This window comes from Salmo salar, chromosome 07, assembly GCF_965601325.2.
Source record: "Salmo salar chromosome 07, fSalSal1, whole genome shotgun sequence".
Taxonomy (NCBI): Eukaryota; Metazoa; Chordata; class Actinopteri; order Salmoniformes; family Salmonidae; genus Salmo; species Salmo salar.
The window spans coordinates 34,230,001-34,253,100 of NC_138297.1; the positions used below are offsets into that span (position 1 = coordinate 34,230,001).

General features: G+C 43.0%; 1 protein-coding gene across 2 annotated transcripts in view; it reads left to right on the plus strand.

Annotated features, from left to right (window-relative positions):
- LOC106591031 (1-phosphatidylinositol 4,5-bisphosphate phosphodiesterase beta-3) overlaps positions 1-23,100 on the plus strand; it is a 127,580-nt gene that overhangs the window by 36,605 nt on the left and 67,875 nt on the right. For both annotated transcript variants that reach the window (XR_014392908.1, XM_045721871.2), the window contains exon 3: positions 19,260-19,328. Coding sequence is in view for 1 of the 2 variants with exons in the window: in XM_045721871.2 (XP_045577827.2) it covers positions 19,260-19,328 (69 nt within the window). In the remaining variant the exon portion in view is untranslated. The remainder of the gene's footprint in view (positions 1-19,259; positions 19,329-23,100) is intronic.

Below are 23,100 nucleotides of genomic sequence, written 5' to 3' on the forward strand. Positions count from 1 at the left end.
AGAATGATTCCATGCAACTTATTGTGTGATTTATTAAGCACATTTTTACTGTTGAGCTTATTTAGGCTTGCCATAACAAAGGGATTGAATACTTATTGACTGATGACATTTCAGCTTTTCAGTTATAATTAATTTGTAAAAATGTCATTCCATTATGACATTATGGGATATTGTGTGTAGGCCAGTGTAACAACATTTCAATGTAATCCTTTTTTTATTCAGTCTGTAACTGAAAAAAAAATGTTTTGTTGTTACCGCCTGAACTTAAAATGGATTAAATGAAATTCCATAATGTCAAAGTGGAATAATGCTTTTCAAAACGTGTGCATATTAATTTTAAATGAAAAGCTGATATGTCTTGAGTCAGTAACCAATAAATTTGCTTTAATACAAAGTGTTATGTTTGGGTCAAATCCAACACATCACATCACTAAGTACCTAACAACTCTTCATATTTTCAAGCATGGTGGTGGCTGCATCATGTTATCAAATCAAATGTTTTTGGTCACAGGCAGATGTTATTGTGGGTTTAGCTAAATTCTTGTGTTCGTAGCTCCAAACAATGCAGTAGTATCTAACAGTGCAGTAATATCTAAAAATGATTCACAAGAATACACACAAATCTAAAAGTAAAAGAATGAATTAAGATATATGTAAATATTAGATTGAGCAATGTCAGTGGCATTGACTAAAATATAGTAGAATTGAATACAGTATAAACATAAGATGAGTAAAGCAGTATGTAAACATTATTAAAGTGACTAGTGTTCCATTATTAAAGTGGCCAGTGCAGCGTTGCGTAAACGGGTGGAAGCTGGAAAGGACTAGGGAGTTTTTTTTAAAGGATAAAAATAAAAGCACAGGCAAAATTCTAGAGGAAAACTTGGTTCAGTCTTCTTTCCAATGGACACTGGACAATAACCTAAAACACCAAATACACTTGGGTTGCTTACCAAGATGACATTGAATGTTCCTGAGTGGCCGAGTTAGTTTTAACTTCAATCGGCTTGAAAATCTATGACGAGACTTGAAAATGGCTGTCTAGCAATGACGAACAACCAACTTGACTGGGCTTGAATGAATGTGAATGTTCTGGGAACATTCACAGAACCAATTTTAATTTGCTGGGTTGATTGTTGAAGATGACAAAGGATCATTAAAGTTTTTCCTGATTAGTTTATTCCAAAGTGGACTATCCCTTTTGACTGTAGTGAGCTTCATGCAGCCTAAGCTTAGTGGCTGCATGGCTTCATCCAGGTGGATGCTACATGTTTTTCGGAGGGCTTTACCAAGGAGTCTACGACTGGGGATGGCAAGAGTTGACCTGTCTCATGACTTGTTTCCCCCCTGAATCATCTGACCATCGTTTTCCCCCCTGCTCAACCCTTCATCTGGGCCTCAGTCAAAAGAGGCTTGGAAGGTGCAGGTGAGGAAGGTGCACATGGAGTGTGGATCGGACACAGGATGTGATCTGTTGTACTTGCTCCTGTCTCTGTGGATGACGTTGAAAGATCTTCCACCCAGAACTGTCAAAAGGCTAACTGAAATGTAATTTTTTTCTGTTATGAGAGCGTCTTTGAGATTCTTGCTGTAATGACATTTTTTGGGGGCGGCAGGTAGCCTAGTGGTTAGAGCGTTGGACTAGTAACCGAAAGGTTGCAAGATCGAATCCCCGAGCTGACAAGGTAAACATCTGTCGTTCTGCCCCTGAACAAGGCAGTTAACCCAGTGTTCCTAGGCCGTCATTGAAAATAAGAATTTGTTCTTAACTGACTTGCCTAGTTAAATAAAGGTTAAAAAAAGTGCTATACAAATTAGATATATTATTACTTGTTTGATATTCCATGCCCAAATTATTAGTGCTGAGTGATTTAACCAATTTTTTGTTTGTATTATTTTGGTTATTAAACAACTAATTGACCGATGTCTGTTTAATTACTTGAATTCCATTTTTTTTTATTGTGATCCCAACGAGCCATTTCTCTAGAGAGAAATCAAATCATTTAAGAGCGAAATGATGTCAAGAACTATATGGGACGATGGGCTGAAGAGCGTTAAATATGCAACCTAGTTCAGTGCAGAAACGTGGTAATTAACTACAATGACCATAATCCATTGAGCCTGTTTTTTTTCCGGCTCGGACACAGATGGATACACTTTTACTCCTGCAACAGTACATGCTGCTGAATGAGAGAGGAATGTAGACAACAGTGGCGGTTGGTGACGTTTAAGATTAGGGAGGACACTTATTTTTTTATAAGGATGGCCTTATTTCTATTACAGCATATTGGATGACTGTCATTCATATTCCAGCTCAATGTAACACTATATGATAATATGATATATAATTTTCCCTATACCCACTATGAGGTTGCTACAACCTAACCTATGAATAAAAGATTATAACGTAGGTGCACAGGTCGAGAAACATTTTTGAGTAATCAAGGTGACAGACAGTGACACATTCGTTACCGCCTTGCACACTTTTGCCTGCATATAACTGATCTAGGGTGTAATCATTAGTCCAACAGTTGCAAACGAGTTTATATTGGACAAATAAAGGTATGTTTTTCCCGTTTAGTATTGTTTGCTTCCATTTTAAGATTTTTTTTCAACAGAATTGGAGGATTGAATACACCCCTGCAATGAAAGTTCACTTTCATAGCCACCACATACAAACAGCATGATCATTTTGCTCATTGTATAATTCCTTCTCGCATCTACGTACTCTACTCCTCTCACCTTTTCCCTTGCATGTGGACTTCAGTGCACAACACATCAGCTGTCTGTGACCAGGTGAAAAAATATTTCCAAGCCAAACATTAATCTCATAACCGCTACATACAGCCTACTTCATTGTCACCATATTAGCTAACAGCATAGTCAACATAGCTACTATAACTAACGCGTTAGTAAACCTGCTACAATCATGCAGTACAGTGTACAGCCAGCAAGCAGTTTAGCAGTTACACCAATGGTCCCCGATGGCAAGTAAATTAGTTTTACCTCCTTAAGGCAAGGTAAAAAAAATCTGTCGTTCTGCCCCTGAACAAGGCAGTTAACCCACTGTTCCTAGGCCGTCATTGAAAATAAGAATTTGTTCTTAACTGACTTGCCTAGTTAAATAAAGGGCAAATAAAAAATAATAAAAAAATTTACTTGGAAGAGTTCCAGTGTTGTGTTGGATAGTCATAGCCAGCTAGCTAAGATAGCATCCCTCTGTTTGAGCAGGTTGTTTTAGTAGGCTAAACTGGCTAGCTACATTTGCCTTCTAGGCAGAGTTGCAAAGAAAAAGCTATATCTCTGATTGGCCAATAAAAATAAAAGATTAAGATGGGCAAAAGAGCAGAGACACTGGACAGAGGAACTCTGCCTAGAAGGCCAGCATCCCGGAGTCGCCTCTTCACTGTTGACGTTGAGACTGGTGTTTTGCGGGTACTATTTAATGAAGCTACCAGTTGAGGACAGTGAGGCGTCTGTTTCTCAAACTAGACACTCTAATGCAATTGTCCTCTTGCTCAGTTGTGCACCGGGGCCTCCCACTTCTCTTTCTATTCTGGTTAGAGCCAGTTTGTGCTGTTCTGTGAAGGGAGTAGTACAGAGCGTTGTAGGAGGTCTTCAGTTTCTTGGCAATTTCTCACATGGAATAGCCTTCATTACTCAGTACAAGAATAGACTGACGATTTTCAGAAGAAAGGTCTTTGTTTCTGGCCATTTTGAGCCTGTAATCGAACCCACAAATGCTAATGCTCCAGATACTCAACTAGTCTAAAGAAGGTCCGTTTTATTGCTTCTTTAATGAGCACAACAGTATTCAGCTGTGCTAACATAATTGCAAAAGGGTTTTCTAATGATCAATTAGCATTTAATCTTGGATTAGCTAACACAACGTGCCATTGGAACACAGGAGTGATGGTTGCTGATAATGGGCCTTTTTACGCCTATGTAGATATTCCATTAAAAATCTGCCGTTTCCAGCTGCAATAGCCATTTACAACATTAACAATGTCTACACTGTATTTCCGATCAATTTGATATTATTTTAATTGACAAAAAATGTGCTTTTCTTTAAAAAACAAGACATTTCTAAGTGACCCCAAACTTTTGAATGGTAGTGTATATTATTTTCTGGAACCATTACATGCACCCCTCTCATTGTTATTTAATTATTAGAGATATACAAATGTTTTTTGGACCCACCATCCAACATGTGAGGTGAAATGTGTATATTTTGGGATGTGTTTGACCTGACGAAGATCCGTTTCAGATCGAAATGTTGTCAATAAAGCAGTGAATTTGGAGCTTTAACAGTGTGCGGGCCTTCTTGTTTTATACTAGTATTCTTTATTAGCCCAGCACCTATGTTTTAAAGGATGTGCGTATGACCACAAACTTTTCTATGGTGTGCAGAAAGTAGCCCATCATAAGTTTTTCCAAATGCTCTTTGTCGATAGCTCCTGTTAAATTCTGGGTAGCAAAGTTGAGAGCAGTATCAACACATTTGCAGTTCTTCATGATATCTTTCAAAAAATCTGAGGTAGAAAGGATTATCAACACATACTGAGCCGCTCACGTTATAGACAGAAGCATGATACATGACAGACCAATCCAAACTCATTTCCCGACATGTCCAGCCCATCCATTATCTCAGCCAATCATGGCTAGCGGGAAGGTTCCTGACGTTTTCTGTGGATAAACCATCTAGGCTCGTAATTGAAATGTTTTCTTCATATTAACAGATGGCATACACATTTGTTTTTAAGGCACATAAAAGTTCACGTGCCAGAAGGCTTTCTACAAAAAATGCATTTTGATAGAAAATAAAATACACTATAATACCTCTCCTGTGAAGTAGTAACGTGTGACATACGCCTTGCTTCCTGAAATGTGTCACATATCCACAACTGAAATATATTATTATTTACTAGTAATTTCCTATTTTTCTATGTAGATCTTTTCAATGGAATATCTTCAATATTTTAGGCTTCGGTGTTTCCATTCAAAAGATCTAATCATTTGAATGTCATTATTTCATAATGCATTTAATGTTTAAAAAAATAATCAAAACCGTGAAATGTTTTTATTAATTGAACCAAAACCAAACCAACCTCAAAAATGACTAATCGCTTAGCACTAACAATTCTCTCTCTCTCCCTTCCTGTCTGCCTCTCTCCCTCCTTACTTCCCACTCCTCTCTCCCTCCCTCCCTCTGCCTCAGGGCCATCTGGTTGTCATTAGTAGAAGAGAGCAGGCAACAAACTTCTTCCTTTTCTATAAACTGACGGATGACTCTTCCTCGCTCTCTCCACCTCCCTCCCTCCCTCCCTCCCTCCCTCCCTCCCTCCCTCCCTCCCTCCCTCCCTCCCTCCCTCCCTCCTCTAGTTTTAGGGCTCATATGCAAAAGAGACTGTGGTCTCAGCATTACTCCCTGGCTAAAAAAACGTTAAACAAAATTTCCCCACTTTCTCTTTCCCTCATTCTGTTCCATCAACTGCTGCATTTCAGTCTCCATTTATCTCTCTCCCTCTATATTTCTCTCTTTCTGTATCTCTCTCTTCTTTCTCTCCTGTCTCTCTCCTCTTTCTCTCTCTTTCTAGCGTGGGAAACAGGGCAGGATGTTGTTCAGACAGAGAAGAGAGGAGGTTTGGGGATCTGGTGTGCCCAAATTCCTTAAACTCCCCTTTTCACTGAGCATATCCCCTTTTCATCTCTCTCTCTCTCTGCCTCCTTTCCCTGCTCTCCCTCTTTCCTCCCTCTCTCTCCTCTCATGTCCTCCAGTGTTCTATCTCTGGCTGTCATGTTATCTCCAGGGTATTACTAAGTGTTAGTAGTAATAGTTATGGAGAGTCTGTTATTTGTGTGTCACTATAACCCGGAGGTGGGACCAAGTCATTGTTTTACAAGTCACAAGTCTTAAGTCTTAGCACTCAAGTCCCAAGTCAAGTCCCAAGTCAAGACAGGCAAGTCCGAGTCAAGTCTCAAGTCAAGACAGTCAAGTATCAAGTCAAGTCTCGAGTCCTAAACTTTGAGTTTCGAGTCCTAAACAAGTCATAATGTGCTCTTCATCAAATGTAATACCATTTCATATTTTAACAAGAGTAATAGTTAGTATATAACATTTTCGCATGGAAACCCCCCCCCCCCCATGTATGTCTATGGTTTTAGGAACAGTAGTAACATCAATCAGGCAAGATTTAGGCTACCAACTGCCTAGCCAGTTGTAGCTCAATCTTGGGTGCAATGATCACATTCCCGCACTGACTGACTGTGTGGAGGCTCATTGATTTAACGTTACGCTAGCCTACATGATACACTAGTAAAGTAATAAAAATATATAGCTGTCGGCTATATTAGCCACGACTTACCGTTCTTTGGGCAGCTTCAAATGTCGAACAAAGTTGGAAATTGTTGCGCCTCCGTCTGTAATTTTCTTCCCGGGTGTTTTGCAAGTTGCAATACACTTTTTGTTGATACAGTGTTGTCTTTACATCCGGAAATAATAATTTTGGGTATCATCTTTCCAAGGGCTCCATCTGAATTCACCCGCCGACGTTCCTCTGCACTGCCACGCACAACTTTTTCTCAGCTGGCACAATTTGATTGGCTACTGTCCAATTCAAACTGTAATCCGTTAAATGAAGAGTTGATGCGCTGCACACTTTTTTTAATAGCATAATTTGTAATATTTGGGCTTGGGCAGGGTATCAAGTCAGGTCGAGTCATAAGGCTCAAGTCCAAGTCAAGTCACGAGTCATTGGTGTTAAAGTCAAAGTCGAGTTGCAAGTCATCATATTTGTGACTCGAGTCTGACTCGAGTCCAAGTCATGTGACTCTAGTCCACACCTCTCCTACAACCAGTTGAAGACTGAGGCTGCAACATGTTCACATGTTCCTTTGATGAGCCTTTTTGTCTGAAATTATAATCCATTGAGGATTTAGTTTGGACTCACACACACACACACACACACACACACACACACACACACACACACACACACACACACACACACACACACACACACACACACACACACACACACACACACAGATCTTTGCATGGTCACTCTGTGGGATACACACCCAGGAAGGAAGTGAGTGTGTTGGATGATAATGTGAGTTTCCCCTATTTTCTCTCTCTCTCTCATTCCTTTCCTCATATGCTCTGTGTTCTCACACACTCTCACACACACACACATACACACACACACACACACACACATATATATATATACATTAAGACAAACATTTCAAAAGGCATGGATATCTGGACACTTGTGGATACAGAAAGCACTTTCTTCTCCACACAACAAGTCTGCCCATGACCGCTGACATGGAGCAGTACCTCACTAGCTGATTTTTCTTTGTCTTATGCAGGCCGGCAATCTGAAGGTCACGTACTGTCAGCCTATGTACATCCCAAATATCAGCACCACAAGCTTGGACTGATAACTGAGGCTGTTCAGGCATGACACGAGGGGCTGGTATTTCAGCAAAGGTCTGGACCATGTAAGAGTCGAAACCCACTTCCAAAATGAGCACCTCCCTCTGGCCTCCCCCCACAACAACAATATGTGGCTTATTTGGCATACAAGAAAACACATCATCAACATCAAACCAGACTCCTCTGATGAGAATGTTTGTGAATGTGTACTGTTGGTGAGACAAGGCGATCATGTCTAGGTGCTCATGTCTAGCTATGTACAGTCGTGGCCAAAAGTTTTGAGAATGACATAAATATTAATTTCCACAAGGTTTGCTGCTTCAGTGTCTTTAGATATTCTTGTCAGATGTTACTATTAAATACCGAAGTATAATTACAAGCATTTCATTAGTGTCAAAGGCTTTTATTGACAATTACATGAATTACATTGAGCCTTCTTTTTCAAGACCTCTGCAATCCGCCCTGGCATGCTGTCAATTAACTTCTGGGCCACATCCTGACTGATGGCAGCCCATTCTTGCATAATCAATGCTTGGAGTTTGTCAGAATGTGTGGGTTTTTGTTTGTCCACCAGCCTCTTGAGGATTGACCACAAGTTCTCAATAGGATTAAGGTCTGGGGAGGTTCCTGGCCATGGACCCAAAATATCAATGTTTTGTTCCCCGAGCCACTTAGTTATCACTTTTGCCTTATGGCAAGGTGCTCCATCATGCTGGAAAAGGCATTGTTCGTCACCAAACTGTTCCTGGATGGTTGGGAGAAGTTGCTTTCGGAGGATGTGTTGGTACCATTCTTTATTCATTGCTGTGTTCCTAGGCGAAATTGTGAGTGAGCCCAGTCCCTTGGCTGAGAACCAACCCCACACATGAATGGTCTCAGGATGCTTTACTGTTGGCATGACACAGGACTGATGGTAGCACTCACCTTGTCTTCTCCGGACAAGCTTTTTTCCGGATGCCCCAAACAATCGGAAAGGGGATTCATCAGAGGAAATTACCTTACCTCAGTCCTCAGCAGTCCAATCCCTGTACCTTTTGCAGAATATCAGTCTGTCCCTGATGTTTTTCCTGGAGAGAAGTGGCTTCTTTGCTGCCCTTCTTGACACCAGGCCACCCTCCCAAAAGGATCCTGAGTGGCGCAGTGGTCTAAGGCACTGCATCTCAGTGCTTGAGGCGTCACTACAGACACCCTGGTTCAAATCCAGGCTTTATCACAACCATGGAGTCCCATAGGGCAGTGCACAGTTGGCCCAGCGTTGTCTGGGTTTGGCCGGTGTAGGCTGTCATTGTAAATAATAATTTGTTCTTTACTGACTTGCCTAGTTAAATAAAGGTAAAACATGTGAGGCCAATGGTGATTTTAACACAGCTACAGAGAAAACTGGGGATGGATCAACAACATTGTAGCTACTCCACAATAGTGACCTAAGTGACAGAGTGAAAAGAACATTAGAAATATACAGAATATGTGTGCAACAAGGCACTAAAGTTATACTATAAGAAAACAAAAGGAATAATCTTTTTGGCCTAAATGTGAAGCTTTAGATTTGGGACAAACACAACACATCACTGTGTAACTGCCTCATGATTTTCAAGCATGGTGGTGGCTGCATCATGTTATGAGCAATGTTCCCAAGGCACTGAGCAAATTTCAGGTCTGCTGAGCACAAACTGAGGCTGTATCCGCTTTAAGTTACAGTAATAACAGTGGCCGAGTAGGCTACTGTGGCTATTTGATCATATTGTAGGCCTATCAGAGTGGCCTACCATAAAAAACAATGGAGAAAATGCATCCTGTAACATTTAAAAAAATGTAGAGATTGACATTAACCTGTTTATCCACTTGTCCTTCGGACAAGGATGTGACTGAAAATGTTGTGTTGTTTGATGCAAGAAACCACTTATTAAAATCTGACAAATGATGCTACCCTCTGCCTATTTGCCACTTAGCTTATTCAAGCCTGTCTCAAAATACAACACTGTCCCTTTAAGACAGGAAAACTAGCTCTTTACCTGACTTGCTTTTCAAAGATGGATAGAAATGCACACATTTGCGCTCTTGTAGGAAGCAACCACTCCCCCATCGCTGACTAGAAATTAGCTATAACTGGACTAATAACCTACTTACTAGCAAAGAATTTGAACACATGTACACACATGGCTACATGCAGCTCTTGCTTTGCGCATCTACTTTTGATCACTCATACTGTAAACACAGTCCAGTTCAAAGTGAATGGCACAGATCAATATATGGCAATGGTCTGTTTGCATATAGGGATACTGTAGCTCTGATTGGTTATGGCGAACTGGTCTGTGTAGAGTATGGCCCGTGCCTGTCAATGCAATAGAATCCTATTCCAATGCGCTCTGCCTACAAGAAAATCTCTTGCATAGTTTGTTTTGTTTCGGTATGTTGCATTGAAAGTGCCTAATATTGTGTTGATTCGATCACAATTTGCACAGTAGAGGGAAACGTTGATAGTGTTAACTAAAGAGGAAAACTAGAAAGTTTATTGAAGTTCAATCTCGTGCTTCTCTGCACGGGCTGATATTTCTTCTGCGCGGCACTCCGGGTGGAGCTGCGTGCGGGCTTAGAGGGAACATTGATTATGGGTATGCTGGACATCGGCAAAGACTGGGGAGTTTTTCAGGATTAAAATAAATGAGATTGAGCTAAGCACAGGCAAAATCCTAGAGGACAACCTGCTTCAGTCTACTTTACACCCGACACTGGGAGAGGAATTCACCTTTCAGCAGGACAATAAACTACAACACGAGGTCAAATCTACCAAGAAGACGGTGAATGTTCCTGAGTGGCCAAGTTAAGTGTTTTACTTAAGTCTGCTTGAAAATCTATGGTAAGACTTGAAAATTGCTGTCTAGCCATGACCCCCAACACATTGACAGAGCTTGAAGAATTATGAAAAGAATAATGGGAAAATATTGCACAATCAAGGTGTGCAAAGCTCTTAGAGAAGTACCCAAGAAGACTCACAGCTATACATGCTGCCAAAGGTGTTTCTAACATGCATTGACTCAGTGGCGTGAATACTTATCTAATCAAAGTATATTAGTAAGAGTTCAGGTGGGCCTTCGCATTTCAGCAAACAAAGGAAATGTGGGGTGCTCAACAACAATGACAAAAGTCATGAGAAGGGCTTACCAAGAAAAAGTAAAAAATGACTAATTCAAAGCAGAAAGGAGTTGGAGCACTCAACAACAAAAAACCTCAGATGTATTTATTTTAGCTCACTTTATCCATTGTACAGGATGAGATCAGGTGACTGACGTTTCGACGTCAAGCTGATGTCTTCCTCAGAGTGACCATTTCACTTAGCTCCTATTTATACCCTTATGGCCCATTGATACAATGGGAAACATATAGCACAAAATAATACTAATGATAAGATAAATGATGTGTCTTGTTAATCAATAGGCCATGTCAAAATACAAATAGGTGTCCGAAGACACAGAGACCCCAAAAATCGAGGCAACCACATTACAGAAACGAGGACATTGAAAAATCATTGTTTAGCCTGTTAGGATGCAGTGTCTAAGGAGTACTGCCAGAATGCCTCTTTGTTTTAGTTTATGTACGATGTCACCTCGTCTTTGTGAAATGTGGACATGTTCTATGGCTACAAAGCGCAGGGAGGAAGGTGAGCCATGGTTGGTTTTAGCAGTGGCACGCAATGTCAGTCCATGTTTTTATTACGCCTTATGTTCTGTGATGCGGAGTTTCAATGTCTGACCAATATAAGCAGCCCCGCAGATGCATTTGAGCATGTATATAACATTTGTGATGCTACAATTAATAAAGCTTTGGATTTTGTATTCTTTCCTATTCTCGGGTGGTGAAGTATTGGTTGTGTTGTCACAATGGACACAAGTGTCACACTTCTTGGGTAGCGGCATACTGTGCGTAACCGAATTGACTAGATTGCGTTCAAGGCGAAAACAAATGCGAGGGCAATGTTGTAAACTCGCATAGATTTGCATCGCTTTTGAGGATGGGACGCTAGCGTAGGATCATTGGGATGCTAGCGTCCCAATGATCCGCAAGAGGTTTTAAGCTAAAAAGACCTATGCTTTTAGCTATTTTCTTTAAAAGCCACAATACCCTCACATACCCCCTCAATTCCAGCCCTGGTTTTAACTTAACACACGCATGGTGCATGGTGACTGAAGGAATTGGCTGACAAAATCTATGGTTAGTAGACTATAATTGAATCTGTCAAACAGGTTAGCCTACCTCTTATTTCTTGAATAGGAAGAAATAGGCTCCAATACAAAGCCCTCTCATTGTTAGTAGCCTAAAGTCAAATAAGAAGACTGTTGACATGAATTAGGCCTTCTCGAATTAGCCTACTTTCAGCACCCATGCTGCCACTTCATAGTAATGAAAGTTATGTAAATTACTCGAATTTGGCTTATTGTGAGGTTAATAACTCTGATAAATAGCTTCATTATGGGCAACAAAACATATTGTTTAAATTACAATACTGAACATATAGACCCAGGCCCCGTGCACAGCTATTTATTTTTTGGGACAAATACAACTTTTTTCAGAAGAAGCCTTTGACTCGCCTCCTGAAGTGCCACTGTACACAGCATAGCCATTGGTTAGGCACCACAAGCAGGAAACAGGAGACAAAGGGCTGTGAGACATGGGTTTAACTCTTGACACATGAAAGGTGGGATGTATACGAAGGCTACGGGGCAACAGAAGACAAACAGCAAAGGGGCTAATCATTTTGATAATGGGAAATGGGCCGATAAACTGGGGTGAGAGCTTGCGGGATTCCACCCGGAGGGGCAGATCCCGGGTGAATAACCATACCTTCTGCCCGAGATGATACCGGGGAGCCGGGGCTCGATGGCAATCCGATTGTCGTCGATACCTGGAGGTGGTCTTGAGGGCCGACCGGGCTTCCCTCCAGGTATGATGACAGCGGCGGAAAAACATCTGGGCAGAAGGAATGCCAACCTCTTCCTCCTGCTCGGGGAAGAGCGGGGGCTGATACCCCAGGGAACACTAAAAAGGAGATAGGCCCGTGGCAGAGCAGGGAAGGGTGTTGCAGGTGTATTCAACCCACACCAGCTGCTGGCTCCAGGAGGTGGGGTTGGCAGAGACCAGGCAGTGCAGAATAGTCTCCAGATCCTGGTTGGCTCACTCTGACTGATTGTTGGACTGGGGGTGGAATCCGGAGGACAGGCTGGCCGACAAACCAGTGAGGGTGTAGAACGCCTTCCAGAACCGAGACAAGAACTGAGGGCCCCGGTCAGAGACCATGTCGACCGGCAGTCCATGAATCCGGAAGACATGCTGCAACATGAGCTGGGCCATCTCCTTGGCAGAGGGTAGTTTGGGGAGAGGAATGAAGTGGGCGGCTTTGGAAAACCGATCCACCAAAGTCAGGATGGCGGTGTTGCCATCAGACCCGTGACAAAGTCCAGGGAGATGTGGGAACAGGGACGGTGAGGGACAGGCAGAGGTTGGAGGAGACCAGCCGGAGCTTGTCGAGGAGTCTTGTTTTGTGCACACACCGTGCAAGCGGCAACGAATGCGCTGATGTCAGGGACCATGGTGGGCTACCAAAAGCGTCGTCACACAAAAGCCAGGGTCCGGAGGGAGCCCAGGTGGCAGGCCAGTCTGGAGGAGTGGGCTCACTCCAGGACCATGGACAGACAGGACAGGCAAGGGTCAAAACCAGGAGGGTGAAAAAAAGTGAGACTGGGGAAAACCAGGAGCTGAGACAAAAACCACTGGTTGACTTGACAAACAAGACAAACTAGCAACAGACAAACAGAGAACACAGGTATAAATACACAGGGGATAATGGGGAAGATGGGCGACACCTGGAGGGGGGTGGAGACAATCACAAAAACAGGTGAAGCAGATCAGTGTGTGACATTATCCATTGCAGTGTGTAACACAGTGTAGCCTAGTTTTATATACACCATCCCAACAGCGCAAAAACTTGGGAAAGAAGTACATTTTCTTAGATATATAACTTTGCCCTGTGTCCTGCTCTTCTTATAGCCTAGGCCTACACCCTATGGTATAGGCTATGGATCATTTGACTGAGACCATACTAGGCACACTTGATATTGTGCGCCCAGCAGAGAATCAGGGATGAGGGGCATCATCGGGCACACATCGAGATATAATAAGTAACTAATTCTCAAACCCTGCGCAATATGACATTTAATCGATTACAAATTAAATGGCCCTCCCCTGGACAAAACGTTTTAAAAATACTAAACCCTCTCCCTGATGGAAATTGAAAAAGCATGACCCTCCCCCATTTTCCTCTGGGTAACAATTGTGTAAATTTCAATTGCTCCCTTAGACTCAGTGAGGCAAGATACACTCCCCTCCAGGCTAGTGTCAGGATACCAATTGAGTCACCTGTTGTCATCCTGTAAAATGAGCTAAAATAAAAAGATCTCAGCTTTTTTTGTTGAGTGCTCCAACTCTTTTCTGCCTCCAAATAGACCTTTTGGAAGTTTTTCTTGGTAAGCCCTTCTCAAGTTATATTAGTGTTTAAATTCTTTTAAAAATTTTAAGAAATGTAAAAAAAAATTGGGGGCATTACAGTGTTTTCTGTAGATCGTTTACAAAATTACAATTAAATCCATTTTAATCCCATTTTGTGACACAAAATGTGAAGAAATCCAAGGGGGGATTTCTTATTTTACCCACTGTATGTGTGAGTCATTTAAAATGTGTGTGTGTGTGCAACCAGAGGGAAAAAATTCCAGATCACCTGTACTCCACACGCAGAGACGCGTACAAAGCTCTCCCTCGCCCTCCATTTGGTAAATCCGACCACAACTCTATCCTCTTAATTCCTGCTTACAAGCAAAAATTGAAGCATGAAGCATCAGTGACTCGGTCTATAAAAAAGTGGTCAGATGAAGCAGATGCTAAACTACAGGACTGTTTTGCTATCATGTTCCGGGATTCTTCCGATGGCATTGAGGAGTACACCACATCAGTCACTGGCTTTATCAATAAGTGCATCGAGGACGTCGTCCCCACAGTGACTGAACGTACATACCCCAACCAGAAGCCATGGATTACAGGCAACATTCGCACTGAGCTAAAGGTTAGAGCTGCCGCTTTCAATGTGCGGAACTCTAACCCGGAAGCTTATAAGAAATCCTGCTATGCCCTGCGAGGAACCATCAAACAGGAAAAGCGTCAATACAGGGCTCCGACACTCATCTTATGTGGCAGGGCTTGCAAACTATTACAGACTACAAAGGGAATCACAGACGCGAGCTGCCCAGTGACACGAGCCTACCAGATGAGCTATATCACTTCTATGCTCGCTTCGATTCAAGCAACACTGAGGCGTGCATGAGAGCATCAGCTGTTCCGGATGACTGTGAGATCATGCTCTCCGCAGCCGACGTGAGTAAGACCTTTAAACAGGTCAACATACAAAAGGCTGCGGGGCCAGACGGATTACCAGGACGTGTGCTCTGGGCATGTGCTGACCAACTGGCAGGTGTCTTCGCTGACATTTTCAACATGTCCCTGATTGAGTTTGTAATACCAACATGTTTCAAGCAGACCACAATAGTCCCTGTGCCCATGAACACGAAGGCAACCTGCCTAAATGGCTACAGATCCGTAGCACTCACGTCTGTAGCCATGAAGTGCTTTGAAAGGCTGGTAATGGCTCACATCATCACCGCTATCCCAGAAACCCACTCCAATTTGCATACCGCCCCAAACAGATCCACAGATGATGCAATCTCTATTGCACTCCACACTGCCCTTTCCCACCTGGACAAAAGGAACATTTATGTGAGAATGCTATTCATTGATTACAGCTCAGCGTTCAACACCATATTACCCTCAAAGCTCATCACTAAGCTAAGGATCCTGGGACTAAACACCTCCCTCTGCAACTGGATCCTGGACTTCCTGACGGGCCGCCCCTCCAGGTGGTGAGGCTAGATAGCAACACATCTGCCACGCTGATCCTCAACACTGGAGCCCCCCAGGGGTGCATGCTCAGTCCCCTCCTTTACTCCCTGTTCACCCACGACTGCATGGCCAGGCATGACTCCAACACCATCATTAAGTTTGCAGACGACACAACAGTGGTATGCCTGATCACCGACAACGACAAGACAGCCTATAGGGAGGTGGTCAGAGACCTGGCGGAGTGGTGCCAGAATAACAACCTATCCCTCAACATAACCAAGACTAAGGAGATGATTGTGTACTACAGGAAAAGCAGGACTGAGCACGCCCCATTCTCATCGACGGGGCTGTAGTGGAGCAGGTTGAGAGCTTCAAGTTCCTTGGTGTCCACATCAACAACAAACTAGAATGGTCCAAACACACCAAGACAGTCGTGAAGAGGGCACGACACAGCCTATTCCCCCTCAGGAGACTAAAAAGATTTGGCATGGGTCCTCAGATCCTCAAAAGGTTATTTTACGCTGTTGCTACTCTCTGTTTATCATATATGCATAGTCACTTTAACTATACATTCATGTACATACTACCTCAATTGGCCCGACCAACCAGTACTCCCACACATTGGCTAACCGGGCTATCTGCATTGTGTCCCGCCACCCACCACTCACCAACCCCTCTTTTACGCTACTGCTACTCTCTGATCATCATATATGCATAGTCACTTTAACCATATCTACATGTACATACTACCTCAATCAGCACGACTAACCGGTGCCTATAACAGTAGCCTCGCTACTGTTATAGCCTCGCTACTGTTATTTTTCACTGTCTTTTTACTGTTGTTTTTATTTCTTTACTTACCTATTGTTCACCTAATACCTTTTTTGCACTGTTGGTTAGAGCCTGTAAGTAAGCATTTCACTGTTGTATTCGGCGCACGTGACAAATAAACTTTGATTTGATTTGTTTGTGTGTGTGTTACTCAAAATATGACTTTGTGTTTACGCGTGTGTTATGATATAATCATTTAGTCATAATACTGTCTATCTCCCTCCCTTGTCTTTCTGTCTTCCTCCTTCACTCTCTGTCTCTCTCCTCTTTACCATTCGCCAACATCCTCATGCTTTTCTCTCGGTAGGGAGAGAGAGAGAGTGTAAAGGAGATGGGGATTTGTAGTGTAAATTAAAGAAGCAGGAAATTGGAGAAGAGACAGAGAGAGGTAACAAGGATATAAAGTGTCCACCCCTCCCTCCCTCCCTCCCTCCCTCCCTCCCTCCCTCCCTCCCTCCCTCCCTCCCTCCCTCCCTCCCTCCCTCCCTCCCTCCTCACCTAGACAGTGGTTGGCACCTATCCAGGTAGAAGTTGTAGACTCAGCTCTAGGATCAGCTTACTACTAACCTTATCCATTAGTTGCTTTAGTGGGAAAAGCATCAAAACCGCTTTGTCTAAGGGCAACTTGACCCACCCCTTCCTCCCCCCACCCCCTCTATTCTTACAAGGAGGAAATGATGGTTGCCACCGATTATTAGAGGAAGTTCTGTGTGTGTGTGTGTGTGTGTGTGTGTGTGTGTGTGTGTGTGTGTGTGTGTGTGTGTGTGTGTGTGTGTGTGTGTGTGTGTGTGTGTGTGTGTGTATGGTTATAGGTCACTCTGATTCTTCTTTCAGATATAAGGACATATGAATATTCCAGAAAATTAGACAGACACATGAGAGCAGGTCCTGTTTCAATGGTTCCACAGGAACCTCACAAATATCAGACCTAAATACATGGAACTCCCACATTAGAAGCCACATTATAAACTTGATGGTTCGAGCCCTGAATGCTGATTGGCTGATAGCCGTGGTATATTAAACCGTATACCACGGGTATGACAAAACATGTATTTTTACTGCTCTAATTACGTTGTTAACCAGTTTATAATAGTAATAAGGCACCTCAGGAATTTGTGGTATAAAACCAATATATCATGGCTACGGGCTGTATTCAGAGACTCCACATTGCGTCGTGCATAAGAACAGCCCTTAGCCATGGTATATTGGCCATTTACCACACCCCCTCGTGCCTTATTGCTTATTTAGAATACATCAATAACAATCCATCCAATTTGGAAAAGTTTCAAAATCCAACTATGTTATCTTTCTGCCATCTGAAATATGTCTGTATCTTACAGGCCTACACATAGGCCTATTATTCCAGTGTGTGAACTGTAGTAGAATGCTGTCACAAGGTAAAAATGCATTGAATAATACAGTCTAGCTGCAATGACTTTCTCTCTGTCCCCCTCTCTATCTCGTTTTCCCCTTCTCTTTCACTAACATATAGTAGTAGTAATGATAGAAAAGGCTTACTATTACACACTGAGCCAACAACATGTACAGGCCAAAATATGCCTGGAATGTGTGTCTGGAACAAACGAACAGAGAGAGAGACCCTCTGTTACACAACAAGTCAGGACATTTGGAGGATATGTCAGCTTGCTGCATCACCGTGGAGTGTCTGTGGGCGGGTGTGTGTGTGACCTTGTGTGTGTGACCCAGGGGCCCTGGTATTTACCTGGCCATTTAGATCTGTGATTAGGGGTCTCTCTAACACACATACTCCACATGTGGGATGGACTCTTGGAGGTCGGTTAGCTAGCGTGTCAGTTGCTGTGGTCTCCAGGGAGTTGTCATGCCGATGTTGTAATGAAACCAAGGCCTCTGGGAGAGGTGTGTGTGTGTGTTTGCCTCAGGGAGAGAATATAAATGTCCTAACGACCCAGAAGCATTGTCCCCAGGAAGTAACATTTACGCACAGGCCAATCAGGAATGACCGGCTGCACCAGAAACAAATCCCATTGGTCTGCTGGTCCTGACCTCCAACCTTTCATGACCGCTACTCTGGAAAGATGTCTGGATGGAAAGAGAGAGGGAGAGTGAGGGAGTCAGATAGAGAAATACAGTCAGAACGACCTTCAGCTTAACAGCACAAATATTTAGTGTGGCCTCGACTCTGTTTATGGTGCCATTTACGAGCATGTTGCCCCCCCTCTCTCTCTCTCCCTCCCTCTCCTTCTTTCTCTCCCTCCTTCCTCCTCTCCCTCCCTTTTTCTTCTTTCTCTCTCTCCTTTCTTCTGTCCATCCTTCTCTCCTTCTCCTTTCTCTCTCCCTCCCTCTCACTTCTTCCTTCCCTATTTCCTTCTCTGTCTCCTATCCCTCTTTCCACCTGATGTCCAGTCTTTCTCAGACTATGTCCCAGACCTACAACCTAGCCCCCAGTCTTGTACACTGTTATGTTCAGTGTCTGTCAGTGTGACTTTGAACAGCCATAGAAGGTGCCCGGAAACCTCAAAGCATTTAGCTGCTCCGCTTCACATACTGTTTATGTCTGTGAGAGAGGGATGAAAGGAAGATGAGAGGTGGATGAGAGGATAGAAAGAAAGGATATGGGGTTGGAAGAAAGGGGAGGGGGAGAGAGGGTATAGAAAAAGGATGAGGGGATAGAGGAGGGATTGCATGAGGGACAGGAGGAGAGGGGTTAGAAATAATGGATGAAGGGTTGGAGGAGTGATTGAGAAGTAATGGGGTGAAAAAGAAGAAGGCTTTTAAGCTCTGTAGTAAAAAGCATTAAAAACTTCATTTCTATTTCACTCCTCTTCCTTTTCTTGTTCTATTGCTCTATTATTCTTTGTCCTGCTTCTTCTTACTTGTCTCACTGTCTGTCTCTCTCACTATCTCTCTCTGTTTCTGTCTGTCTGAAAAACCTTTTTCAAGTAATGTATGTGGGACTGACCAAAATGACATGTATTAACATGCTTTATCTGTATCCCTTTCTGTCTTTATTTCTCTCTCTCTCACTCTCTCTTATTCTGTCCCTCCATATCTCTCTCTTTTTCAGGAAGTGGAAATTCTTGACATTAGCCAGATAAGAGACACCAGAACGGGGAAGTTAGCTAAACTACCAAAGGTGGGTAACGTGTATGTGTGTTTTCATTTTCCGTTGCAAAAAGTTTTGCTACATTTTGATATGGTGCTACAGTGTGCACTTTATGAATACGGGCCACAACAATGATCCTATCACAGCTGTGGATAGAGAATACGTCATGGGATACATTTGATTTACATTACATTTGACATTTTGGAGAGTTCGATGTGACCAATGATTATACATACACTCAATGACTGATAGGTGGCGCTGTGTTGAAGCCACTGTGCCTCCATCTTGGCACTCCCCCACCATGTAAACTATATTTTGGAAGCTATAGAAATGCATTTATTAATGTCTGCATATATTTTTGCCAAATTTATTCTATTACAGACACCTTAATATACAGTACCAGTCAAAAGTTTGGACACAACTACTCATTCTAGGGTTTTTCTTTATTTTTACTATTTTCTACATTGTAGAATAATAATGAAGACATTAAAACTATTTCACACAGAATCGTTACTGTCCCAAAGTGCTGTTTGCTTTGTTCTAAATACATACAGTATATTTACACAGTCAGTGGTGCAACTTTCACTGGGGACAGGGCCACATTCAGAAATTGAATTGTTGTCCCCCCAGTTTTATCATTGGAATGTGATACAAAACGAGGCAACGATGTGCTTTAGGACCATGAGGACGCCTCCGAGCGGTCGGGTAGGCTGTTTACATAATGTTGCTGCTACCATCTCGTATGACCGAAAAGAGCTTCTGGACATCAGAACTGGGATTATTCACCTCAAATTGGACGAGGAGTTCTTCATTGAGTCGAACGTGAGGGATATGCTGCAGACACCCGACCAGGCCCCGATCCCCATAATTCGCTGGAGAAGGAAACTGAGATTTCCAGGCAAAAGATCAGCGTGACTTGCGAGGATCATGTGACGAGTGGCTAATCTGCCCTTGCCTTCCGTTCTGCTAGCTAACGTTCAATCTCTGGAAAATAAATGGGACGAACTGAAAGCACATATATCCTACCAACGGGACATTAATAACTGTAATATCTTATGTTTCACCGAATTGTGGCTGAACGACGACATTAAGAACATACAGCTGGCGGGTTATACACTCTATCGGCAAGACAGAACAGCAGCCTCTGGTAACACATGAGGCAGGGGCCTATGCATAAGCTGGTGAAAGATATCTAAGGAAGTCTCAAAGTTTTGCTCTCCTGAAGTAAAGTATCTCATGATAAGCTGTAGACCCCCTGTACCTAGAGAGTTTTCATCTGCATTTTTCGTAGCTGTCTACATCCACCACAGAGCGAGGTTGGCACTAAAACCTCACTCATTGAGCTGTATTCCGCCATAAGCAAACAGGAAAACGCTCATCCAGAGGAGGCGCTCCTAGTGGCCGGTGACATTAATGCAGGGAAACTTAAATTAGTTTTACCACATTTCTATCAGTATGTTAAATGTGCAACCACAGGGAACAATTTCTAGACCACCTTTACTCCACACACAGAGACGTGTAGAAAGCTCTCCCTCGCCCTCCATTTTGCAAATCTGACCATAACTCTATCCTCCTGATTCCGGCTTACAAGCAAACATTTAAGCAGGAAGCACCAGTGACTTGGTCTATAAAAAAAGTGGTCAGATGAACAGATGCAAAACTACAGGACTGTTTTGCTAGCACAGACTGGAATATGTTCCGGAATTCTTCCGATGGCATTGAGGAGTACACCACATCAGTCACTGGCTTTATCAGTGACTGTATGTACATACCCCAATCAGAAGCCATGGATTACAGGCAACATTCGCACTGAGCTAAAGGGTAGAGCTGCCGCTTTCAAGGAGCGGGACTCTAACCCGGAAGCTTATAAGAAATCCCGCTATGCCCTCTGACGAACCTTCAAACAGGAAAAGAGTCAATACAGGACAAAGATCAAATCGTACTATACCGGCGCCGATGCTCGTCGGATGTGGCAGGGCTTGCAAACTATTACAGACTACAAAGGGAAGCAGAGCTGAGAGCTGCCCAGTGACACGAGCCTTCCAGATGAGCTAAATAACTTCTATGCTTGCTTCGAGGCAAGTAACACTGAAACATGCATGAGAGCATCAGCTGTTCCGGATGACTGTGTGATCACGTTCTCCGCAGCCGATGTGAGTAAGACCTTTAAACAGATCAACATTAGGAAGGCCGCGGGGCCAGACCGATTACCAGGACGTGTACTCCGAGCATGAGTTTACCAACTGGCAAGTGTCTTCACTGACATTTTCAACCTCTCCCTGTCTGTAATACCAACATGTTTCAAGCAGACCACCATATTCCCTGTGCCCAAGAACGCCAAGGTAACCTGCCTAAATGACTACCAACCCGTAGCACTCACGTCTGTAGCCATGAAAAGCTTTGAAAGGCTGGTCATGGCTCACATCAACACCATTATCCCAGAAACCCTAGACCCACTCCAATTTGCATACCGCATCAACAGATCTACAGATGATGCAATCTCTATTGCACTGCACACTGCCCTTTCCCACATGGACAAAAGGAACACCTACATTTGAAGTCGGAAGTTTACATACACTTATGTTGGAGTAATTAAACTTCATTTTTCAACCACTCCACAAGTTTCTTGTTAACAAACTATAGTTTTGGCAAGTCGGTTAGGACATCTACATTGTGCATGACAAAAGTAATTTTTCCAACAACTGTTTACAGACAGATTATTTCACTTATAATTCACTGTATCACAATTCCAGTGGGTCAGAAGTTTACATACACTAAGTTGACTGTGCCTTTAAACATTTTGGACATTTCTAGAAAATTATGTAATGGATTTAGAAGATTCTGATAGGCTGATTGACATCATTTGAGTCAATTGGAGGTGTACCTGTGTATGTATTTAGAGGCCTACCTTCAAACTCAGTGCCTCTTTGCTTGACATCATGGGAAAATCAAAAGAAATCAGCCAAGACCTCAGAAAAAAATGTTGACGTCCACAAGTCTGGTTTATCCTTGGGAGCAATTTCCAAATGCCTGAAGGTGCCACGTTCATCTGTACAAACAATAGTACGCAAGTATAAACACCATGGGACCACGCAGCCGTCATACCGCTCAGGAAGGAGACGCATTCTGTCTCCTAGAGATGAACGTACTTTGGTGCGAAAAGTGCAAATCAATCCCAGAATAAACAGCAAAGGACCTTGTGAAGATGCGTGAGGATACAGGAACAAAAGTATCTATATCCACAGTAAAACGTCCCCTCAGCAAGGAAGAAGCCACTGCTCCAAAACCGCCATACAAAAGCCAGACTACGGTTTGCAACTGCACATGGGGACAAAGATTGTACTTTTTTGGAGAAATGTCCTCTGGTCTGATGAAATAAAAATAGAACTGTTTGGCCATAATGACCATCGTTATGTTTGGAGGAAAAAGGGGGAGGCTTGCAAGCTGAAGAACACCATCCCAACCGTGAAGCACAGGAGTGGCAGCATCATGTTGTGGGGGTGCTTTGCTGCAGGAGGGACTGGTGCACTTCAAAAAATGGATGGCATCAAGAGGAAGGAACATTATGTGGATATATTGAAGCAACATCTCAAGACAACAGTCAGGAAGTTAAAGCTCGGTCGCAAATGGGTCTTCGAAATGGACAATGACCCCAAGCATACTTCCAAAGTTGTGGCAAAATGGCTTAAGGACAACAAAGTCAAGGTATTGGAGTGGCCATCACAAAGCCCTGACCTCAATCCCATAGAAAATTTGTGGGCAGAACTGAAAAAAGTGTGTGCGAGCAAAGAGGCCTACAAAC